Source organism: Brachycentrus maculatus, unplaced genomic scaffold (genome assembly GCF_059751285.1).
Source record: "Brachycentrus maculatus isolate JH-2025_06_01 unplaced genomic scaffold, ASM5975128v1 h1tg000027l, whole genome shotgun sequence".
Taxonomy (NCBI): Eukaryota; Metazoa; Arthropoda; class Insecta; order Trichoptera; family Brachycentridae; genus Brachycentrus; species Brachycentrus maculatus.
In genome coordinates, this window is record NW_028280781.1 from 129,482 (window position 1) to 156,419 (window position 26,938).

General features: G+C 30.9%; 1 protein-coding gene across 1 annotated transcript in view; it reads left to right on the forward strand.

The window, feature by feature from the left end:
• The window catches only part of unc-13 (protein unc13 homolog), a 480,145-nt gene that overhangs the window by 111,357 nt on the left and 341,850 nt on the right, over positions 1-26,938 (forward strand). Inside the window, exons 6-18 of the mRNA XM_088270463.1 lie at positions 1,737-1,850; positions 4,202-4,317; positions 7,147-7,313; positions 9,643-9,743; positions 10,657-10,741; positions 11,532-11,775; positions 12,386-12,512; positions 13,443-13,571; positions 14,989-15,118; positions 15,678-16,403; positions 18,091-18,251; positions 18,768-19,703; positions 20,488-20,630. Of these exons, the coding sequence (XP_088126589.1) occupies positions 1,737-1,850; positions 4,202-4,317; positions 7,147-7,313; positions 9,643-9,743; positions 10,657-10,741; positions 11,532-11,775; positions 12,386-12,512; positions 13,443-13,571; positions 14,989-15,118; positions 15,678-16,403; positions 18,091-18,251; positions 18,768-19,703; positions 20,488-20,630 (3,179 nt within the window). The remainder of the gene's footprint in view (positions 1-1,736; positions 1,851-4,201; positions 4,318-7,146; positions 7,314-9,642; positions 9,744-10,656; positions 10,742-11,531; positions 11,776-12,385; positions 12,513-13,442; positions 13,572-14,988; positions 15,119-15,677; positions 16,404-18,090; positions 18,252-18,767; positions 19,704-20,487; positions 20,631-26,938) is intronic.

Genomic DNA, 26,938 nt, shown 5'->3' on the forward strand with positions numbered 1-26,938 from the left:
CCGTTATTTTAATTCGTATTCATATTTATAAATAAAAGCATAGATACATTGCAAAGGAAAAATACTCACAATTTTCTTCATCAAATTTTTGTTCGCACTCGTAGAACTGTAACGGAAAATGAAATATTAATTAATGAATACAACAGGGACCGTTAAGTTCTCCTCTCCTCCACGAAAGCGCTGAAGATGATGGCGATACCGTAAAAGGTGGTTGTTAAAGGGGATTTCAGCTACATAAAGCGGGTTAACTTTAATAAATACTTTGCCGAGATTAAAATTACGTACTTCCATAAAGTTGAAAGAAAAAGGCAAGGCAAAGTTTCACCGTCCAATCGTAAGAATAGTTCCTCATATTTTCCTCAGTAATATCTCGGGATAAGGCTGTTGAGAATACGGGATAAAGTTTTAAGTAAACGTCGGGAAACATAATAACAGTGAATGTGTAACAGTTGGTGAATGAAACTGCTACTATGTATGTCCAAACTTCGCAGCTTAGTTTCTTCGTCTCATAACTCGCCCGAGTCTACCTGATTCTCGTGTCTAATAAACACATATTTCTGGACATCTTTTGGCACAATTGTGTATTCTCTCTCTGACTTTTCCGCCCTCTATCTCTTATGTCTGACTATTGATTTTAAAAACTATTTGAATATAACTAACGTATTTTAACCTGCAAGTATGTTGGTTTAAAAAAATTCGGTGTAATCCATTAACCGTAGTGCAAAATAATTTTTCCCATAATATGCGAAAAATACTAAAGCAATATTTACATAAAAGATTTTTTAATGTCGTTGACGAGAAATAATGAAAATGACTTTTGAATATTAACCGAATATTGTATTTAATTTCTGATTTTGTAGGTGACATGTCATACTACACAAAAAATATATTTTTTTTTATAAAATATAATAATATAATATAATAATATATTAATTATAATATCAACAACAATTTATCATTTTACAAATAAACTAGACAAATAAATCATGCATTTAATTGTTTTAATGTTTCCCTACATATATTGTACCCAATATATTCCTCTTTCACAGCGATTGAAAATGTGTCCTGTTCATTATTTTCCTTTATGTCTTTATTACTGCATCATCATCAACAACGAAATCATGTGTTGGGATATCGATGGGTACCAAGCCAATCGCATGTCATTTGATAAGATCTACTTGTACTAAATCTGCTTTTACTAAATCGTTTGTAGCATAGACCATCGGTTTCGAACTTAAAATTTGACAACTCAAACGGCTAATCATTGGCGAAATTTGACATTGTTCATGAGGTATATCGTCGGTCGTGAGATAAGTCGTTTTACCAAAAAATTCAAAATTCACCGGGTAACATTTATATTTAAAAGATTTGTCTATCTGTAGATAAAATATTATAAAATAAAGAATTTAAAAAATTTTTAAGATTTTTTTTTCAGTAATTTAAACAAATACACGAGACACAAAGCGGTAATGACTTGGATTGGCCGATATGGGTGAGAAGGCAAGTTCCATGAATATAGCGGAAATTCAAATACAACGCTGTTTTTAAGTATTTTTAGCAGGGTTTTCAAATATATAAATATTTTAAACAATAAAACCCACAATTGACATTCGGATAGAGTATTTATTTTTAAATTAATAAAATTGGATCTGGCGGATTTTGAAAGAAGGCGACACATACTGCAAGAATCCATCCCTACTTTGCCATTTATTGAAAAATATAATTTTCATTTCTAGATGCTGAGGGTACAGAAGCAGCGGAGTTACAGAGGAAACTCGACCTTCTGAACAGCCTCGCTGGACAAGAAAGGGCTGACCAGGCTAGGAGACAAATGCAGTATACGGCGAATTGTAAGTGAACCTATGTATAAATCATTGTTTAATTTTTTTTTTAATGACGCATGTTCTTAAGGGAGGTTTTTGGAAGACACCAGTCTTTGTGTATGGCATAATAATAATACGGACCTTACGACAAACGATGTTCAGTCAATAGTATATCCAAAGATTGATTGGCCAAATTGTGAAGAAAATGCAGTTCATATCTCTCTTTATAGTTCATCTGTCTCTCTTCCACGCCATTCTGGCACCCAGTAGTTAGGGTGAACTAATTAAATGTCTCAATTTTTTTTTTAAAGCATACTCATTCTCTAAACACAAGTATCTTCTTTATAAGAAAGCGTAGAAACGTTATATTTGAAATGTTTTGTATATGTACCAACTATTTTGTATTATTTAAATATGTTTTTCGTAAAAAAAATAATGAAAAAAAATCATATGGAAATTTAACAGAAATATTAAAATAAATACATTTACAAAAATGAATAACAAATAAAACAGGTAATTGTAACATTCCAATTACAAAATTTCACAAATATTAAATGCATTAAAAGTAAACAGCAAGAATAAAATATAGCAAATGTTAAAAACAAAATTTTTAAAAAAATACTATGATATGGACGGTTTGGCCATTGCATCACGTATCTATGGATTTATCAATAGTTTAGAGACTAGAAGGAATGTGTATTTGATTACGCATTTTTATCAATTATTGCGCGGTATAATCGATAATCCTGAAATTATCCGGAGCATTGGTCTGTATGTTCCCGATAGTTACCTAAGACAGCGTCGGCATAGATTGTTTCACATTCCTATACACAGGACCAACCTGCCGATGGTTATGCCTGTAGGAAGAGCTACCGCTACGTTGAACAATATCACATTGGATATTGATCTGTTCCATGTGTCCGAAGGAGTTTTCCGAAGCGGGATTCTTCTACACCTTTAAGTCTTCTTGCTTACTTTTAATATATCCGCCTTGAATATTATTTGTTATGTATATATTATTTTTTTATTGAATAAATTGAAAATTGAAATTTGACCGTAGATCGTGAGAATATTTATCAAAAAATAAATTGAAGATCAGACGTTTTGAATAATTTTAAAACAAAAAATGCCGAAGTATTTGTAAGTTTTATTTCATAAATGACAAAAATCATGAATCAAAATGCTTGAATGATGTTGGAGTTGAACGTTGTTTTAGGGGAATTTCAAATCCTCCTCTCAGGTAAGATTATGTTAACCTTCACTTAGTATAGTGGAGTCTCCTGGACAGCCTTTCCGTATTTTTATTACTATTACTTTTAACTATTATTATTACTATTACTATTTAAATTACTATTTATTAAGTCTCTAACCTGCATTGCTTTTTCGACAAATTCCTTAATTAGTATTATTTATTGATCAAGTAAAATTTATGATTTAAATACAAAAATAAAACACTTGTATAAGAGCGCATTTTCGAGTTTTTCTATGTAAATACGACTAGATTTTATTGATATCGTAATTATAAATTAAATTAACAAATTTAAGCTCAATAAGTAAAAATAATGCACAAAAAATGGATATGGTAATGTGATATTTTCATATTTATATATTTTTTTATTTCTATCTATTGCAAAATAAATTTAAGAAATTTTTATTTTCAATTGTCTTACTTTGCCTGTCCTTAATACCATATTTACAGAAAAACTTTTTAAATAAGAGACTTTGCGGTTTATTCCTTTAAAAAAAACACTATACACCCCTCACCCAAACCCTTACTAGTTATACAAATTTTGTGAAGTGATAGTTTTGTTCATTTTTTGTAAGATAGTTTACACCCAAAAATTTACAAATTGAATTTAGCGCACAAGTAAAATCATTGAATCAAAATTAATCACGGAAGAAAGCTCATTGCTATCTTAAAATCAAAGAATTCTAAAATACGTGCCTTTAACGTGATGGCGAGTGTTTTTGTTTTTTAATTTTTCAATAAAAAATCACAAACCATAGTGACTTACATTATAAAAAGTTTAAAAACTCACACTTTAAATGGAAAAGAATGTTAAAGTTATAAAGTTGGACTCTAAGTAGAAACATGTTAAACGGTGTTGCATGAGCCGTAGATGGATTTCAGAGTCGCTTGGAAGTTATTCTAAAAAATACTCTTACGACATTTACTGTTTTTCAAACGTTTTATACACAGCTGATGTATCAGAAATTTATGTTTACAACCATCTCAACCTCACTCTGTTAGAGCCGTAAACCTTTTAAAGCAATTTCCCAATAAATTTCCCAATTTAGTGAGGCGGTCGCGGGTAAAAAGATAAATGGGTTGGGAACCACTGGTGCTCTTAATGAATAATGACTACGTTGTTTTCCAGCTGGGTACTCCGAAGACTCCGACTACACGTCAGATCTCAACTTCCCGGTAGGCCAGCATCCCAATTCTAGTGCTTCTCAATTTAAGGCCGCTGCTCACCAATTACACACTCCACAAGTAAGATTTATTTACATATTTTTATTTATTTACTTAAACATATTACATACAGATGTCTCATATATATGTTTTATATTCCTGATGAGTAATTTCAATGAGTATTCGCGTAAGAAATACTGATAACCGGAGAATGTGTAAGATGGAATATATCGTGAAGTGAAGACGAAAACGAAGGCGATACTGGAATGAGCATTTAAACAGAATGTCAGAAGACAGACTTCCACGTATCGCGCTTCAAGGAAACCTTGAAGGACGTAGACCCCCAGGCAGACCTCCAAAAATATGGAGAGAAAGCTGGCAGTCAACATCCCAAGAGCGACAGACGACGGCACAGATGGATCCTGAGGATCTATAAAAAGAAGAAAAATTAATTTACACTACTCATTTTTAAGGCATGGGATTAAGTTTAACAAGATTAAAAAACAAATTTGAAAACACAGAGAAAAAATAAAAATATAAACCAATAAAAATACAGTAAATAAGCAGCAAAAAAAACATAAGGTAAGAAGTATGTTTAAAGGAAAAAAAGAATACATACTTATAACTAATCATTAACACAGATATCTTTCCATAAGTATTTTTTCATATCAATAATTTTGGATCCCTGACAGCTTTCTATTTAATATATGTCAGGCAGCTGGTTAATTTGAGTATAGGCAATATATTGCAAGGACCTTAGTCCAAACTAAGTTGTGCTTTTCGGCTCCACATATATTTTATTATGTCCTCGTTTATTAAAATGAAGAATTTTTTCTTTTAAAAATCAGTTTGGTATTTGAAGCATTGTATTTGTAATCTCATATGATGGGAAAATGTCTAAAGATATATCTGTAGTATATACAATGTCTGTATGTAGGTCACACATCTAATCGATGTACGAGTACAATAAACTCTTCTGCGTGGTCATTGTTAGCTTTACATTGAATATTTTTTCGGTTATAGCACATAAACTTTTCCGCCGAACAATGCTTGTTCAGAATAATTACCTGGAATTTTCGACAACGAAGAAATATATTTTACGCAGTATTTTTCTAACAAAAAATCAATGCCTTTGAGTATATGTGGTATTGTTTATTTTAAAACGATGTGTACATTTAATAATGATTCCCCTGCATTATTAGGTAGGTAAACGTAATATTTAATTTTTATTTAAGTTTTACTTAATAAATACCACTTTTCCTTCAAATCTATTGTGACACGTCTTTGGATGCATTTTCAAATGCCGTATGTGAAGGTTAGTCTAAATTTTAGATTTGTATCTTTGGGACGTTGAAGGTTGAAGAGGGGATAGGAACTGTTTTTATTTTTATTTATTTACTGTGGTAACACAGACCACTGTCATATTTGTCAATTTCTTTAATTTCAAAATGTTGATTTTTATGATTTTTCGTATTATTATCATTTAACCTGTCCAAAAATATTATCGTATACATACGACCAATACAAAACATAATTTATGACGTGATTTATATCGAAACATGTTTAAAACATGATTCATGTCAAAATTATTGATGTTTCGATAAATCATGTTTACTGGGGTAAATATATTTTTATTAAAGAAAATATGTTGCCTATAGTATCGACTATGACATAAATTTATAAAAAGTAAAAAAATATATAAAATACTCCTGGACAGGTTAATAATTATTTTTCTAGCACAAATATTTTTTTCATAAAGGCTCAGTGAGTTGAAAAACTCGTGATTTTTGTACTCATTTTAACTGACGAGTACCTACTTAACATGAAGTTGGAATCTACGTCACGTCGGTAAACCTTTTAACCTACCTGTATAGAAAAATAAATGAAAACGAACGTCACCCAAGAGCTATTCCGACGCTGTTAGTGACGCTGATTGCCTGGCAGTAGGCGTTGAAAAATAATGTATTCTAATGGATATTATTACTTTTAACGAGCTGTTAACGTGTAAAGACACCTTTCCAACATACAGTTAAACCTCTCATAACAAATTATTCACATAGCGAGCAAAAAAAAAGAAAAAAGTAGCTACCATAACGAGCGACATTTCGCATAGCAAGCACAGAAAAAGGGCAAGTCCTTTTTCACGGCATTTATTTGTGAGCCGGACTTTTTTTCTATTTTTTAATTTATTTTTTTAATTATTTTTTTAGAAAAACCAACTACTACAAATACAAGAGAGTCAACAAAATAATAAACAAAAAGCCAATTATAGGTCTTCACAAATAGATACATGATATATAAAGAAACATTAATTCGCAAACACATACACTCACACACACTTACGGTCACATGGATACACTACACACATATTGTATACACACACGCACCTACATACACATACACATACATATGCACATAATAATTCCATAATTCGGAGAGCAAGTCGAAACAAAAAATTTTTCGCATTACAAGTAAGATTATGGAACGAATTATTTTCGTTATAAGAGATTCGACTGCATTTGATTATTTTTTTTAAGCAAGTTTTATTTTTTTTAATATCTCGTGCAGCACCATAAAATAAATATTCTTCTATCCGCACCCAATGGTGCATAGGGCACTTCATCGTATTTAAGCAGTGCTATCTCGATCGTTACTTTCATGAAGGCTAGGTGATCACTTCTGCGATTTAGGGACCAGTTTATAGTAATATTAAATAAATATAAGATTGTAAAATTACTAATATCGAACCCCTGGGAATCGAACCGGGACCTACCGCACGGTAGCTTAACACGCTAACCATTACACCACGGAGGCGGACTAAAATAAACATAAAAAAAATATAAAGAAATTATTTTACTGAGTAGGTAAATTTTTCCTATAACTTACCTAACCCGGCTGTTTACTTTTCAGCGTTCGCTGGAGACGTCTCGAGAGAACTCGTACGAGCGGGATGAAGTGATGTACGGCAGCATGAGGGGGGTGCACGACGACGGGTACGGGGGGGGACAGCGGTGGGAGCCGGATCCGGAGCCGCTCTACTACAACAGTAGGCCGAGATACACTCAGGAGCCGACCAGGTCAACTAATTTATACACCTTCCTACAAACTTGACATTTAAAACAATATATCTAAACAAAATATATCTACAACAGTAGGCTGAGATACACTCGGGAGCGGACCAGGTCAACTAATTTAAACACCTACCGACAAACTTTTACATTTGAAACAATATATCTAAACAAAATATATCTACAACAGTAGGTTGAGATATACTCAGGAGCCGACCAGGTCAACTAATTAATGTATCTTCTTTACCTGCCTACAAACCTTAACATATAAAAAATATATCAACAGTAAGCCGAGATACACTCAGGAGTCGACCAGGTCTAATAATTTATACGCGTATCTACCAAGTACTACCATAATTCACAAATTAATTTTATTTAAGCCCAGGTCACATTCGAAGTAATTTTTGCTTTAAGTGATAAAAAAGGTTACTTCATCGTTGATAACAATATGAACATAAGGTGTTTGATAAAATGGATTACCACTATGTCAAATATATTAATATAAATGTTTACTTATGTCATTCTATTTTATTTATATTTTAAATCACTTAAGCATTGAACATTACATTTACCCAATCAATCGACAAATTATATAAATATTTTCTTATGATTACTAGTATTGTTCTATCAGCATTTTTTCTTACTAATATTTAGTTAAATCAATAGAATTTCAATAGTTTTAGTAAATATAATTAGATATTTTTAATAACAGTATTAAGAATACAAAATTTATTATTTAATAAATAAAGGCATATGTATTTTTATTATATTCTATTTTTATTTGGATCTCTAGTTGTTTTATTTACTGTTAATATTAATTTATTATTTATTTAAATATCTGCAGGCGAAGGAAATATGACTGGGAAAATGAAGACAGGTGATTGCCATGAATTCACAATTCACGCTTCAAATTTGAATTTTAATTCCTTTATAGAAAATTAGGCAATATTTATTAATAATAAAACACCTTCCATTACTTCACAAAACACATTAATTTTTCACATTACAAAAATTCCACACGTGTTTTCTTTGCATGTAATTTAATATTATAAATCATCGGTTAATTTTTAAAATTTATTTATCACTGAACATAAACAATATCAGGAAATTCAAAACCATAGAGAAAAAGGTCATAATTATTTTTTTCTGTGTAAAATCCGTTTTTTCTTTTAATCATTTGTGCCACTTGTTTCTATACTTTTCGCATCATTTTACCATAACGATGACACCAAAATACATTGTTTGATAATAATGCAGAATGCACCAAAAAGCGTGTCAAAATACATTTTAAGAAAAAATTCTATTTACCAAGTAAAAATTAAATGCAGAATAAATAGATATTACCAGAAAGTGACTGCTAAATCAATTTATAAAATCACAATATTTTTTTTAATTTCAAGATGCTTTTTTAGCAATCAGAAACATTTCATTATCCATTTTATTCCATCACAAAACCATGAGAATGCCTGCATTCAAACATATCACAATCACAAAAATCACAAGCTTATTTGAAAAAAAAACACCATTACCTCAAGTATATGTCACCAAGTAGTTTTGATGAAAAGTAATGGTATTATAATGAAGCAAATTACTTTTCAATCAAATTGAAATAAGTGGTTTGTGACAGTTATAAATCAATTTCCACGTAAAACCATTACAGTTTCCACAAAACATTAAGTTGAACTCTATGACTGAAAGAACCAATTTATTGAATGATACAACATTAGGGTTGCCGATATATTGGAACATGTCACTATTAATGACTGTGGTGTCCCAACATCTTGGAAACCTGGAAATATGTCGATATTTGAAACATTTTAAGGTCCTGAAAGTTTCAGAAAATCTGAAAAAGGGGATCGTTAATCATCCAATATTTCTTAGACAAGGATTTAGGAGTCCTGATGGGCCTAAAAAATCTCCGAAACCGATAAAAAAATCTGAAAATAGAAAATGATTTGTTAGTTGAAATGTCCCAATGGGATCGCGGGAAAATATGGCAACCCTAACTTTATTAATAATTTAGAATTCATGATATCTGACTGAAGTAGTTTTATTTTATCAAGGGTTTATTACAATTGTTTCTACCATGATGTCGTACAGAAAAATGAACTAAAAATATTGGTACTTTAAGCAGAATAATATTGAATTAAATTTACAGTAGCAATATATTGGCAAATATAAAACAAGGTAACGTATTATTTTTTCAGTTCATAAAATCAGGTGTTAATTATAATATTTCATTAAACTTAAAAGCGAAACAATCACAAACATTGTTTTTTCAGTGTAGCTCATATTTTTCAGGTTTATTCATTTCCTGATTTTTTTCATATATTTTCAGGATGGAGGGTTGGAGGCAGAACCAATTATTGGGTCAGCATAGTATGGAGTCAGACGCTTCGTTTCATTCTGCAATTGGACCACCATCGCGAAGAACGAGAAGTGAGAAAAAAAAATATTAAAAAAAATATTTCAACATTATTTTAAGAAAAATCTAAAAAAAAGCTTGTGGTAGTGAATTAAATATTAATCAAAAAAATGTTTTATGATAATAAGTTTTTTTTTAATATTATTTTTGAACAAACTTTATTTAGACACGCGTAACTTAGGTTGTATGATAAAATTAAAAAGGAATAAAACTGAAAGCTCATGTTTAATTTACAAAAATTGTAAAGTATTGAAATATCCATGGAACCACAATACAATGGCAAACATAAAAAAAACAGTAAAAGTGAATAATCAAAATCAGGCGGTCCTCTATAAGCAATAGTTAATATAGCTTGAATTGCTGTTTCGTTTGACAGATGACGCTGCTATTATCATCAAAACCTGCCAACTGTGAATATCTTAAGGATATATTAAAAAAATTATAAAATAAACGAACATTTTTTTCAACTTATGCAAATAAATAAAAGGGCGAATATAAATGCAACATTTTGATGGAAAAAAAAAACCTTTACATTTTTATTTTTATGGATAATATGTGACTAAGAGAAGTTTTAGACATTATAAAATTGGATTTTCTTGGTTCTACAACAGATATTGGTCTGTTTATGGTACTGATAAAATTCATATTAAACTTTACAAAAATGAAAGCTCAATTTTATTTTTCAATACTTCTATTTGGTAATATTCTTTCTACCGTTTTGTTATGGGAAACATACATTTTCTTAAGGAACGGAGAAGACTGTTAAAATAGTGCCAAATAAAAGATGTAAAAACAATTTTTGAATATTTTACTATAAAGTTTATAAAAATGTGTCTCGAAATAAAAGATAAATGCATTTTTTACAGTTAGGATGATGAGAGGTTCATTGATTAAATTTTAATCGTTATTTTTATTTAATTATTTCAGTTACACCAACAAGGAAGCCAAGTTTGGAGAGACAGAATACTTCATACGATGAGACTTGTGACCTAACTCCCACGTACACAGCTAGGTTTGTTTTTTTTGTTTTTTTTTTTAACGTAAGCTAATTTCAAATAAAAATATAACTTTTAATCCAAATTTTATAGACCTTCTCCAAAGATATTTACAGTGCCATTACTAAACATTTTAATGACATCTCAATATATTGTAGATGAAGAAGTCTGTTAAGGTAAGAACATGGAAGTCAGGCTTGCTTATGATCACTTTATATACTGTGATGTTCGGACTTTCATCTTCTTTCTAATAAATATTCCATTTGAAGTTAAGATATCATCCGTAGGATCAAGACTCTAGTGTCTGATAAATAATATTATTTTTTTATTTAAATATGGTTGAAGTCACTAATTATAATAAATAATATATAAATATGTACCTTAAAGCCCGTTGTGTGAAAATTTGATAAATCCATCAACTCCTTCATTAATTTATTCGACAGTAAAATTGTGGTGCTACCTATCCAGTTTTAATTTAAATTAAATTCGTTAAACCACTTTTTTCCTAAAATCCATTGTTACACATATTTTTGTGCATTCAGCATCATTTTTAAAAACTGTATATAAAGCTTAGTATTAATTTTAGCATTGCATCCTTGAGACGTTCAAGGATGTTTACTATTTAATACACTATTAAGGAAGTAAACGCCCTTGAGTAACTATTTAACGCAAAAGGGTTCTTTATTTATATTATTAATATTATTTTTATTCTTAACATAAACAAAACATTTGTGATTCATTGTTTTCTTGATCACTGTGAATAGAACTTTTAATGTTTCGTGTATATATTTTTTTTTCAATTTTCAGAGATCAAAACATGTTTTCGAAGCAGACCAGCTACGAAGAGTTCTACGATACGTCTAGCTACTACCCGGGAGAGGAAAACTTCACGGTTAATGAGGAAGATAGACAGTGGGACAGTGGGGGGTACTACTTCGGTCAGGATTACACCACAGCAGACAGGTCTTCTGTCACCACAACCGTGGAGTATGAAAATACCATCAATAAGAGAAGGTCTTCTGTGATACAACTACCTCAAATACCTCCTAAGGTGAGTACAATTTAAGAGCAATAAAATATTAGCATTATAAAATAAAACAACTTTGTTTTAACCACTTTTTATTGGTACACTTTATCCAACCGGTTTCGACAAGAACTTTGTCATCATTAGGGTTTATGTACTAAATTCTAAAACATTGAAATACTCAGGTAATTACCCTTCGCTTACCAAATACTTCCACGCACTCCGTACACCATATGAAAATATGATTTAAAAATATGATTTAAAAAATATGATTTAAAAACTCTTAAATGTTGTTTTTATTGTGCATTGCGTAGCGAATACGTCAACTCCGAATGACTGAATGGAATCGCCCAAAAACGGCATGAAGCCGCAAGTTCGTAGCTCAGAAGTTGTCATTCGGAGTTGACGTATTCGCTACGCAATGCACAATAAAATCAATCAAAACAAAGAAATGAAATCAGACGAATATGCGGCAAATGATATATGATAGAGTGCATCAACCCCTCATGTCTCTTCTCAGCGGAACTTCGAGACACCGGACTGACCTGGGAGAAAGCCAAGGAGATGGCACGTGACAGAGTGACTTGGATGTTTTTGAATTCGTATGTCGGCTAAATAAACTGATATAAAATTGCAGGTACGTCCCCAATCTGTGATATCCGAGGCATACGGGGGCACGCCGCGAAAGAGTTTGCGCAGAACCGCCAGTCGGGCGCAAGGAAGAATCACCCCAGAATTGACTTCTAGAGGAGCTAGTTTGCCAGGTAAACTACACTATAAACCACGCTAAGATTGAGTAATTCCCTTTTTTGTTCTATTCTAATTTCGTCTTTAAATGCCTGAAAAAGTCAACTTTTTTTAGTAAAACTGATGTAAATATTAAACTATATTAAACTTCATACAATAAAATAAAACGCATGTAAAGTACATATGTATGTGAGGTCCGAATCCTGGATTAAAATCACACACATGAGAAACGCCAGCCCCGTAAATGCCCAGACTTCCATTTTCTTCTTCATCGTTGATGAGATGTCAAAAAATAATATGAAAAATATTTTTCATGTGGTATACGATGTACCCAGTCACTCGTTGCTATATCTCAGTCTGGTTAAATAAAAATAAAGAAACAAAGAGCACATCCTTGGAATTCAATTCACAATGCTTGTAAAGCAATGAGTATATTAAAAATCTATAAAACAACAAAACATTAAAAAATAATTTAATTACAAGTGACACTAAATGTCTAGAAGCATGTTGTCTGCCATGAGCAAAGTTAAGTATTGCATGTATTTTTGCTATGTTCAACAGATCGCATGAAGCTATTGTGGTAAAAAAAAAACATTTTTTTCCTTGTCAAGGCTGGTGTAAGTGATCACTTTACACACGTGTAACATTCACCAATTCTACCCATTATTGACAACCACACTACTCAAATTCTTGGAAGTTCTATATATATGAACCAATTTAGAAACCTTGTTCTTCAATCACTAGAACTTCACTAGAGTCATCTATTGGTGAGAAGAAAATTCTTATTCATCTTTGATGAAATGTCAAAAAATAATTTGAAAAAAACTCCTATAATTGGAGATAATCCAGATTTTAAAACAAGCATTTGGACAAACTCAAAATGTTGTAAAAAACATTTATTCAAGTATTTTTCTTTTTTAATTCTTGATTTTTTTTCTATTTTTCAGCTACTCCTCCAGGAACCCCCCGCGCCCCCCGACAGCTCCCTCGCCCCCCCGCCCCCGCCAGCCTCCCCCCCGTCCCCACCACACCGAGAATGCTGCCACGACCACCCACAGCAGCATCTCAGTTCAACGGTAAAATTAAAATTATCTAAATAAATACGTATTTGTATTAAATTAGGTGATGAACATCACAGGTACCTCAACTTGATATGAAACATCATTCGTTCTTTTTATATGAAAGAAGTTGGAAGTCTGAGCACCTCAGGGCCTACGAGCAAGCTAAATAAATACAGTGGAACCTCTCATAACGAGCATTATTCGTTCCGGAAGCTTACTCGTTATGCGAAACATTTTTTTTTGTTTTGACTGGCGCAAAAGTCCCGCCTCACAAGTTAATGTCGTGAAAAAGGGGCTTGACCTTTCTCTGCAACTCGTAAAGCGAAATGTAGCTTATTAAGGGAGTAAGTTTTTCCCTATTTTTAGCTCGTTATGTGAAAATAAAGCGATGAGAATGGTGCTCAAGAAAAATAGATTTAATAATATAGAAAAAATGAGAGTAGAACTCAACTGGTTATCTTTAAAAAAGAGACTAAAATTAAATATGCTGATATTTAAATTTCATATAAATTTTTAAACAATAAATCACCCAAATATTTTAAGGATAAAAAAGTGTTAAACAAAAATGTGCATGAACATATTACTAGAAATAAGGATAAAATAAGACTGACATTGTTGAAAACAACAGAGTCACGAAATTGTTCAATGTATAAGGGTTTGTATGATGAGACGCCTGAATGTATGAAGAATGAAAAGAGTCTGAAAGAATTTTTAAAACATGTTTTGTTTACGGTGAGGAGATGTAAATATATAAATATAATGTAAATTAAGTGAAAATAATAGTTTATATTAGTGTAATTTAAGCTAATTAAAGAAATAAATAAAATTAAAATAAAAAGTACTCGTTGTGAGAGATTCCACTGTACTTCACAAATTTCTCAACTGGTGACGCTACAATCAGCCACCTTCTTTCATATAAAAAGAACAATAGATGTTTCATATCAAGTTGAGACACTTGTCATATTGACATATCGCTCACTCCTTTCAAGAACGTCATAAATCAAAAAACTTGATTTTTCAGGAGAACGTTTTTAAAGTTTGAAAATATAACACAATCTATTAAAAATAAATATCAAGCCATTTATTGAACTTTTTACTGTGCAACAGATCTTTTTAGGTAAAACCTGATTTTTTTTTCTCCATTTGAAAAATATTTAGTATAAGTATTTAAAAAAAATATTAAACAATGCCTTTTCTTAAAAATGCAAAAACAACACTTTCTGCCCTGTAGCGGGTAAATATTAAGTTAAAATATGCTGCTTTTGCTGGAATATAGAAAATTTTCTGGGCGTTCCGAATACATGCACAACTGAAAATTGACGATTTTTGATTTGTGACGTTCTTGAAAGGAGTGAGCGGTATATGTAGGGTGATTTATCCAGTGTTTGATATATTAAATAATAACATAATTTTACCTTTTTTTACATTGCAGATGGTCCGAAGTTTTATCCTAAGCCCTATAATGAAGATTACAACTACGGCTATGATAGTCTGGAAGATCAGAGTCAATCTAATATCATCGATAGCACTGATACAAGCGATTACATTTGGCCTAGAAAAAGGTAATCAATACAAAAGTTTGCAAATTAAATATATGAATTAATTTATGAATTAAATTCTGTATTTTGTCTACTAAGTTTGACGTGGTATGTTTGATACATCCACGTTTATCCTCCCAGGTCACCAACAGATCTAGCAAAACAATCAATCGATAAAAACAACTTAGGTCCATAATTTTTATTTCGCACAAATATGTATTTCCTTTTACAACCTTTCTTTTCAATTACACATAATAAACTTAAATTTACTAAAAGGTTTGGGTCATAAAAACTATCGTCGCCGGGTCACCGGGATGGATTTAAATGTTAAAGGACAATATTCCAAGCCCCAAGAAAAGAAAGTTTTATTGGCACGGCCTTTTAAAAAAACCATTAAAATTATCCTTCGCCAGAAGATTTTTTTTTCTTTCACTACTGCTGCTTCACTGCTGATTTTTGGCACTGAAGTGAATTGAACAAATAAGTTCAAAAGCCTTTCATAGTAAATGTCAAAGTAATGATTGAAGTTATGATCTTTAGAAATGTTTTTCTATTGATAAATTAATTGATGTTTTATTTTCAGATTGCCTTCTGTAACCGAATCATCTCGTAAGCTTCCTGCCCCACCTTCAAAAACAAGCAATATTCATCAAACTGAATTTCAACACGACCAAAAACCAACCATACAAACACCACAAGCCTACAATCAAACATTTTTATACGATAATCAAACCAGTAATATAGATCAAAATAGTTATCTCCCAAATGATACGTATAACTCAGTAAATAACACGTTCATAGATGATCAAACATCATTCACACAGGACCAAAAAACAAATATCATAGATAAAAAACCAATCTTCCAAAAACAGCTTTCTTACGTAGAAGATAAGCTACCCTTCAGTTTAACGGATAAAGCTTACGCGGATACTCAGCAACCTTATGTGGATGACCAGAGTTATATGAACGAAAGCTTCTACTCGGCTGAAAGCCAACCTTATGTTGAAGATACAGAGCGATACTTTGACGACCAAAAACCCTACACGGAAATTCAGGAACCAATTCAAGACCAGTCAATGTACGAAACTGATCAGACCACGTACTCCTTCAATAAGCAGCCATTCCAAGAAGCGGATCAAACTGTATATAGTCAAGACCAAATGCCTTACTATGATGGATCATCTCAGCCTTATTATGAAGATCAGACGCCTTATATAAAAGACTTATCGCCATATCAACAAGACATCAATAATTCATATCAGCCAGACGCACAACAGTTTACCTCAGTTCCTTCAAGCATACAAAATAAGTAAGTTGGAAAATATGTTTCTACATTCTTAACTACATCACATAAAATCTTTGTGATTCAATGGTATTTGAAAGAAATAAATTTCGATTGATGCAATCATATTTTTAAAACAATTTTTTCTTCATTTTAAATGTTTCCATATATTAAAGTGGGCAATACTCAATCATCCAAACATTTAAAAAATCAATATCACTTTAAATATCAAAATCTATCATATGTAAGTCGTATTTCAATACATTCAACAATACTATTCATTATTGAATACGTCAAAATGAGTGCCATAAAAGATTTTCATGAATTGATCTCGTAAAATTTAAATGAAAAATCAATTGATGCTTTTTACCGAATTAACTGATGATAAAAAAGAATGTATTGATGTCGAAAAAGGTCACATAAAGAATATACTGGCTTAAAATATCTTTCAAGAGACATTTGAAATTCAGCAATCATAAAAACACTTTCCTTAACAAATGTTAAAGGTTTTTTTTGTTGACGACAAAAGTAAAATATTTTTTTTTGCTTTAAGGTGGTAAATAGTTTATGAGATATCTAGTGATCTAAAACCCTTTATTAAAAAACGTTATAGGGATATTGTCCATTATTGTCCGCCTCCGTAGTGTAATGGTCAGCACGCTCGGCTACCGTTCTGGAGGTCCCGGGTTCGATTCCCAAGGGGGGTAAAATAAATATAAGTGATTTTTTCACTGTAATATTTATTCAATATAAACATGGACTGGTACCTGATGCGCAGGGCTGATCACCTTTCCTTCATGTGTAAACGATCAAGATAACACTGCGTTTATATGACACAGTGCCCTATGCACCATTGGGGTGCGGATAAGGGTTTTATTATTATTGTGCAGTTAAAAAACTAGGTTTCTGTAAATAAGAACACAGATGTGAGTAGGTATGTGATTTTGTCAAAAATAGTTTGACATGTTTTACTTCTCAAAATCCGTGCTAATGTTTAACCCTCACGATTGTAATTATACAGAAGGTGTGCTTTTGTATACTCATAATTTCGTTAAACGCTTGTTCTTTTTTGTTAATTATAACAACAGCGATTTTTACATTTAAGAACACTTTATCATGCAACACTAATTATAGTTGAGTTATTGGGTATAATATTACAAACACGTGCAATATAGACTCATGCAATATTTATATTTTTAACATTATATAAAATTTGCATTTTGTAAGGTCGCTGCCTATGAATAATAAATTTTAATAATAAATTATGAAAACACAATTTTAAGTTTAGAAATTTAAGCTAAAAATCGGATAACGATCATCGATTTAAATGTTCGTAAATTCAGGTTAATCGAAAAAAAAATTATTTATTTCAAAAACATATTACATACGTAAGTCATATATACATATAATATTCCCGATTAGTAATTTCTATTTCTCATTTTGGGACATGGGATTAAGGTTAACAAGACTGGAACACAAATAATAAAGTAACATTTTTTTAAATAACCAAAACTAATACTTATACATGGGAAAATATAAAAACAATAAACAGGTATAATAAATAGGCACAAGCAGCATATTTAAAAGAAATAAATGAGAAAAACAAAAAGTCAGAAGCATATTTACTAGTAAAATAAACAAATGAGTGATTATGTGATTATGATTTTCTAAAGTCATTTTATTTAACCACAAAATATTTCTTTTCAATTTTTAGTTACATATCTGAAGAAAATCGGATACCCTATGGTAACTCACAATGGAAAGGATCAGAGTCACTGAACCAATTTCCGACTTCAGTGGGTTCATCCGTTTACCCTCCGGCTGTTTCAAAAAGCCTTCCTACGAGCCAGTCATCTACAACACCATTAGTAGCTGGTAAATATTACTCCTAATATATATTTGTAATGTTTTAATCTGTTTTTTTTTCATATTTTTTAGTTTTTGTGTCTTAAAAAAAGCAAATATGTTAAATTAGTTAATAAGGTTGATCCCTAAAAAGAGTACAAGAGATACAATGGATTAAATATCTTATATCAATCAAAACTTGACACATAGTTCATTTATTTGTCTTGTTCATCTTGTCATATTTTCTAAATAAGAAACCACTAAATCCGATAGATCTTTATGTTCTATAACCTCATAAATTTTTGACTACTGCAAACCTTCTTTCGCACATTCTGTTTCCAGTTTAAATTCTTTCTTGTTCAAAAATTGGACATATCCACACTAAATGAGGGACATCCTGTGATGACGTCTCATCACATTCACAAATACGGTTTTGTCTAATTTAAAAACGGAAGATGTATTTTAGAAATTCTCTATGATCCCTAAAATTTAAGTCGAATCAGATGATTTAAAAAATTACAATATCCGTGTTTTAATGCTTTTCAGGAATAGCAGGCGCACCAGTGGTGGCGGCAGCTGCAGCTCAAACCTTTGGACGTTTTATGGCCAGCGGAGCAATGAAACTTGGAAGTTTGCTGTCTTCTGCTGCTCCTAAGATTCCACCCGTTTCAACAGCTCCACCTGCGACGACAGCGCCTCGACCACAACTACGTCAACAGATTTCAGTCACAGAGCCAGAATCGGCTTACTCATATCCTCCTACATCTTACCCTCAAACCACGTACCCAGAAACCACTTATCCAGAAACAACCTTCCCTCAAACAACTTATTCTGAGAACACATACCCTCAAACATCTTATCCAGAAACTACTTATCCTCAGAACACTTACGCTGAAACAACTTACCCCACATCTACCTACTCCCAATCTACATACCCTCAAAACACTTACCAAACGACTGTGCCTACATCAAACTATAACGAACAACACACGGATATCGACCAAAACTATAGTTACAGTGAACAAGATAGAGACTTGAAGCGTCAGACTTCGAACTATAGTGCACACGATGATACATTATCACAAAACGAATATACTCGGAAACAAGGGTACCTTCAAAACCAGGATTCTATTGAAGACTATATATCCGACGAACATGGCGTTCACGACTACAATAGCAAAACTCACGGTCAAGATTCTCCAGTTTCTGTCATACATGTTGATAGACTTGAACCAATTTCCGGATCGTTCGAAGATGAAAATGATAGAGAAAGAAGACTGGAAAATTCGTTGGTGGAACCATACAGGCCAAAACCAATGTCACCGGCGGGGGGATCAAGAAAGGCATCGGTAGAAGCCTACAGATCTCCTCCAGCCACTGACAATCTTTTGATATCAGGCCTTGCTCCTGGAATGAAGGATTTGCTTCCAGAACCGGTGGGCAGTCCACCGCCAGATACGAGAGCACCGCTTAGTCATACAGGTAAATAAGTTGCACCATTTATATTAAATTACAGAATATCAAAACCCTTCGCTGCATCGTGTATCAAATTTGTAACATAGAAAAAAGTTAGTGTTAAAACATATATCTTTTTTTTTAAATCATGCAATGACTTTATCCATAACCACCATAAATATAACGCCAAAGCCAAAATACTCTTACCAAGTTATGTGACAATTATTATTATTATTACTATTATTCTCATATTTGCACCACAAATTGAAACCTTTATTGACCGATATTGCATTGTTGATAGTAATTCTCAAAAAAGCGACGTACTGACATCTATCGACAAAGTTAAAACTCTTTTTTAACTAGCCAAGTTCCTAACCTTTTAGACCAAGAGACGACGCCACTATTTACCGACATCTCTAGAAAATGTTGACAAACGATTTACGTAAAAGAAAGGAGCAAGTGAAATTCTTTGTTTCTAAATTATGAACTAAATGCAGAAGAATAATTTTAAAACTCCTTAAAATATATATTTTAAATTTATAGTTTTTTTATATGAAGTTTTAAAAAAATGTATAAAATCAATATGTTTTCATGTTGTCTATCATACAAATGAGAATTTTTTGTTGAATTCTGAAGCATAAAAAATACGTATTATTAAATTTCCTTATAAATTTTATATTGTTGTCCTATTATATAATTTTAAAACATGAGATGCCTATTCTGAAAAAGTCAACTACGAATAAAGTATAAGAAAGAAAAATTTTAATATTAAACTTTCTTTGTTAATTGGTTTAATTACTATTTGTTGTAGAACCGGAGACTGGTAGCCTCGTGGGATCGGGTTCAGAGAAGGCGAAGAGTGTTTCCTTTGAGGAAGAAGAAACTGCGAGAAAACCGGCTGGTCCGAGACAACGATGGCATTGGGCGTACGCCAAGATAGTCATGCAGCTAAACGTAAGTCAAATCCTTAAATCAGTTCATACATCGCTCACTCCTTTCAAGAACGTCATAAATCAAAAATCACAAATTTTCAGTTGTGTATGTTTTCGGAATGTCCAGAAAATGTACTTTATCCCAGCAAAAGCGGCATATTTTTATCTCAATATTTACTCGCTACAGGGCAGAAAGTGTTGTTTTTGCATTTTGAAGAAATGGTATTGTTTAATTTTTTTTAATATCCTTAATATTTTTCAAATGAAGAAAAAACCTTCAGGTTTTATCTAAAAATATCTGTTGCATAGTAAAAAGTTCTGTAAGTGGCTAATAATTTATTTTTAATACATTGTATTATATTTTTTAACTTTAAAAACGTATTCCTGAAAAATCAAGTTTTTTGACGTTCTTGAAAGGAGTGAGCGCTATGACCATTATTAAAATAAATCATGCATTAGAACAGTGAAGATAATACGTTTCGGTGCACTACCTTTGGATGTGTAAAAATGCCTCGTCGACAAGTCACTTAAAACATACTTTAGTCACTAAAAAACATACCAAATATACTAAAAATCGGTTGGTAAAAGTGCTATTTATGCACGATAAATTAAGATAAACCTATTTTTATTGACAAAAATTTGACATATATAAATTAAATTATAAAGAAATCACTTGTTTTTTACCACTTATGATATAAAAAACAAGTATTTAAAACTACTCAACTTACTCAAGTGATAAAAAAGTATTTTTTATATATTTTGTAATATAAAAAAAGAGCAAACACAAAAATAATAATAAATAAACATTTATTCGAAGTTGATGGAAGTGTTGTGGTGTCAATAAATCATAATGAAAAATAAATCATACGGCAATTCTTAATGATTAAAGAAAACTCTTAGTTTTTTACCACTTGAGTTTTATTATAGACTACATGTTTCAGAAGTTAAACTTAGTTATTATACAGACCTGAATGATGGAAGTTTAACTTCTGAAATATGTTGTCTATCATAAAACTCAAGTGGTAAAAAACATATGTAATATGTCTTATCACAAAGTTAATGCCGAAACAATAAATGCAATTCTTAATGATTTCAAAACGTTCTTTCTCTTTGATGGACCTTCTGAAAACCCAATGTATGGGAAACTATAGTAAAATTATATGAAACCTTACCAACCTCCTGACATTGGCCTACATAAATGTCTGCGCCGGCTAATTGCATCCGAGTATTTTATACGCGGGTACCCGTATAATATGTTGGTTCTTATCATATATTCCCAATGAAAGATATCAATGTTGCATTTTCAATGTCTTTGGCACAATATTGCATTTCTCATTAGCCTGCATTACATTATTTAATTTTTAATGCATTTTCGAAAATTTTTGATAACTCTTATCAGAACGCTTTTTCCTGTCATATTTGTACTTGATGTATTTTGGAAAGCTGTTCCAATACTCAATTTTTTTTCACAACTTTTTGGTTGTATCCAAGTCCTTGTTCACAAATATGGGTTTCTCGGCATGAGAGGTATGTTTACATTTTCAACATCTTGGTATTTATAGGGCTTATGACCAGTCATAGGATAGTTTAAGTGATCACTCTCTACACTTGTAACATTCACCATTGTACCCACGACCTACTTCCACACTACTCAATTTTTCATGTATGGTATATCATATAATTCACACGTCGCTACATGTGTGTATTCGCGCGACAGTTTGCTTATTGCAGCAATAGCTTAACACTCAGTTTTGCATACCCGTACCGATACAATCTTGCATTAATTTATTAATGCCTTCAGATTTAACATTTGAGACTTAATATAATATTAATTTAATTTATAAGGGAAGCACGATTCAAAACCTATAAATGTAATAACAAACCCAGAATATTTTAATAAAACCAAAGTGATTTCTCGCATAACGAACCCTACGCACAACAAACTTTCTGTTCTTCTATTATGCGATTCGCACAACGAACCTCGCTTCACGTAACTAACTGTAAACGTTTCATCGTATATAACATTTCATCATAGCCACTCGCACGATGAAACTGAAGGTTTTTTGCTGATGAACGTATTTAATGAATTTGTTATGCTTACATTCAAAACATATTGTTACATATAAAATTAAGATATTTTTTTGTAAGCAAAATCAATTCCGCATTTGTCTACCATAAACGCAGGGCTTATTACCTATTATTAGTGTATTTTTATCAATATAACACTGTTTATATATGATACAATGCCCTATTCACTATTAAATTCGAATAAGGGTTAGAAAGAGAGAAACTCACGAAAAAAGCGTAGAAATATTAAACTAAAAAATCATACAAAAAAACGTGTGTATATTTTTTTATGTTGTAGTACCATTTTTTATGCTACAAAACGAAACAAACAAGTATTGTTATGAGAAATTGCGTTTCACCTAACGAACTTGCTCCAAGAACGAATTAAGCACGTTATGCGAGGCATCACTGTACAGTTAGCCCCCCTATAGCATTGAGATAAGTACCGCGTTATCGGAGAGAATGTTATAGAGAGTAAATATTTTTAATTGTATTTTAATTTAATTAATACTCATTTCCGTCATTTCCGCTGGTTAAAATGTAAAAATAAAATTTAAAACATTAACGCCTTATAACGTTTTCTCTGAGAACGCGGTACCTAACCCAACTTTACAGGAGGATTTACTGTATTGTACAATACAAACAATTACACAATTTTATAAACGTAAGGATACTATAAATAAAAGTGCATGATACTAATTTAAGCTGAGACGCTATACATACTACATAATCCTTGCGTAACAGGAGTGAATAATTTTACAAAGTACGAGGGTGGAATGAAGTGTAAAATCCTGTACCGTATTTCGTTCCACTTGAAAGCATCTTATTTTTTAAATTTATTCACTCGGATAAAGGATATTTCACGAAGGAAGAATTATTTCTCTGAACTGCTTAATTTATTTAATTTAATTTGATTAATTGATTCGGCCGTCACTTTGTAATTATGTTTATCAATTTTCACTAAGTGGTATTTACCAAGTGAAACTAAAATTTAAAATGGTTTAATTTTAATAGGAACAGGACGAACTCAATGTCCAAACAAAATAATTTAACCTTAGTTTTGCACAAAGCCTTTATGATTACACAATGAACGATATTAATATAAAAACGTTATACTTTTTTTGGAAAAATTAAACATTTATTTCTTATTTTAATACGAACTTTTGTTGAAATAAAATCCCTTTTACCATATCTTATTAACTATTACCTCGAACGGTTTCGAAGCATAGTAAGATAATAGGAATGTAACATTTGTAAAGTGATATATTTGTATATATATATATATATATATATATATATATATATATATATATATATATATATATATATATATATATATATATATATATATATATATATATATATATATATATATATATATATATATATATATATATATATATATATATATATATATATATATATATATATATATATATATATATATATATATATATATATATATATATATATATATATATATATATATATATATATATATATATATATATATATATATATATACATATATATCACAATTCTAGTCCTCTCAATTTAAATAACAGTATTTTACAGTTCAGGTACATAAAAATTACGTTTTTATGCTTAAATTATAATTACTTAAAAAACGGAAAATATCATGCCGTTTTTTTATAATTCCAAATCAAATTAAAATCGATAAAACTAACAACAATAACCTTATCAGCCTGACATTGTAGCAAAATAAGTTTTTAATTTATATGTCCGGAAAATTGTTACCTTTAATAAAGACCAAACAAAAAAATAAATATTGCATTTATAAAATAATTTTTACATGTCACTGAGTTTTCTAAAATGGTAATTCAATAGGTTTAACAATTATTCCAACGATAACGTACTTTGCAGTTCATTACAAAGTACATTTTGTACACAGCATGGGTTTCGAGCGGGGTAGGAAATATCAATATAACCTCTCAAGAAAGCATTCCTTCTTACCTCTGATTAATTCAATCCATTTTATTTACCCTTCAACATTACGCAATGTCAGGCGTGGTATAAATAATTTATTCAATGTAATTTATTTTGTTAATAACTTTGTATTAAGATTATACTGTCGTTACGAGGAAGTGGTGAAACAATAATTAGACTTTGTATATATATTTGGAATACCACAAACACGATAAAATATTTCAAGTAAATTATGAGCAATTTACCACAATAGTATTATACTATAATGCTTACATTATTTTCGACATCCTAGCATAGATGATGAAGAATTTGGAAGTCTGGGCATTTAAGGGGATTACGACCGTCATAGGCTGGTTTAAGTAACATTCACCAATTCTACCCATGATTGACAACCACACTACTCAAATTCTTGGAAGTTCTAAACATATAGTTCAAATTCGAAATAAAGTGCTTGGATCACTAGAATCTCACTTGTCTTATCAAACGTCGTAATTTAGACGTATAAAAAAAATTACAATTTGATCAAATTAAATAGGTACCCAAAACACAGTTCTTACCTTGTTAACGTTATTTATATTATGATATGGTGTTTAATAGTGATATGTTGAATGCATCAAAACACATGACACAATACGGTTGTCCAAACTTAAAACACAGTAAGGGATTTTTTTTGTAAAACGTTTTTTTTTGTTGCATTTTTGGACAAAGTAGAATGTACTCCTACGTTTTTTTGCATTTACTAAAATGCAAAAAAAAATAATGCCAAAAAAATGTCCCTTACTGTGTTTTGAGTTTAGACAGCCGAATAGATTTGAAGAAAAAGTGGTATTTGTAAAATAAAATACAAATTAAAAAATAAATTATTATTATTACAAAGTAAATGCTGAATCAATTCAGCAAACTTGAAAAATCTTAAATAAACGTTTACTTTGCATTTTTTCCTTCATTTTGATCTCATAACTTCACTTTTCAGATTGCCTTATAAAGTCTTTTCAGACTTTTGAATGTTTCTTTTTGTTTTAATTAAATTTTCCAAACTTTCAAAAGTAACTCCATTAAAACTTGCATATTTACATAAAACGTTAAGCATCCAACAAAACCCATGCCGGTGCTAGTCGTAATAAAAGAATAAATGAACGTATTTCTTTTGTTTTAAAATCGAACGCGAAAAGTAGTTTTTACCGTCTTGTAAAATTTCAGATTGTTTCACTCTAATATTTATTCAATACTACCCTGGACTGTTACTTGAAGCGGAGCGCTGATCACCTTTTCTTCATGTGTTAACGATCAAGAAAACACTGCGTTTATATGATGCAGTTTTCTATGCACCATCGGGTGTGGATGAGGGTTTGAAGAAGAAAATTTGAGTTTATAACGCATCGAAAAAACAAAACAGTATTCAACTATTTCGAAATGCCTAAATAACGATGTTTCAAGGTATTTTCTACTCGACAAATGTCCAATATTTTTTCTCGACTCATTTTCTTTCATTAATTATTCTTGTACCCTTGTATTAAAGCAAAAAAAATAGAAATACTTAAGTAAAACCATCTCTTTTTTTCTTATTTTACTTTCAGGAAATCGTATGAGCGTAATTTCTTTTTTTAATGCGACACGACAAAACATACCAATTGTATTGGATAACGGGATTATGTTTGCCTTAGGCTGACAGGCGACGTTAAACCTTTACCACCCCAAGTCTATTTAGAAAATTGGTCGTTACAATTGAGTGGACTATCGACATTTCCAGACGAAAGCCTAAAGTCCAGCTTTGATAACTTAGACCCAGACGAATATGGTCTCACGGGAAATTGATCGAATCGTCTTTATGCGAAATATTAATAAAATTCATTGCAACAAGTTGTTCGAAGCAGTGAGGACGTACTGATAATTATCCAATTATTATCTGGATATCATCATTTTTATCTATGGAAAAATATATAAAATATTGGCACTGAACGCAAATATGCTGCGTTAAGTAATCGCGTTAAATATCATGTCAGTTAAGTACGTATATTGTAGATATTAACAATCTCTTTGTACATAAGTATGGTTTCATGTTTCAGTTTTCACATACATACTATTTTATCACACATGTCATTACTATATCAGTAGTAAATGAAAGAATATTACTAAAAAACCGCATTAATTTTATGAGTTAAACGTTATTATACTTAATTCCTATTATCAGTATGTTCACAAATCGCTAATTTTGTATCCTCAATTAAATTTTCTTAGTTATATTTTTATATATATATTTTTTTTCTTCTTCTTAATTTTTTACTGTTTACCCTGTTTTTTCAAGTTTTTTTTTGA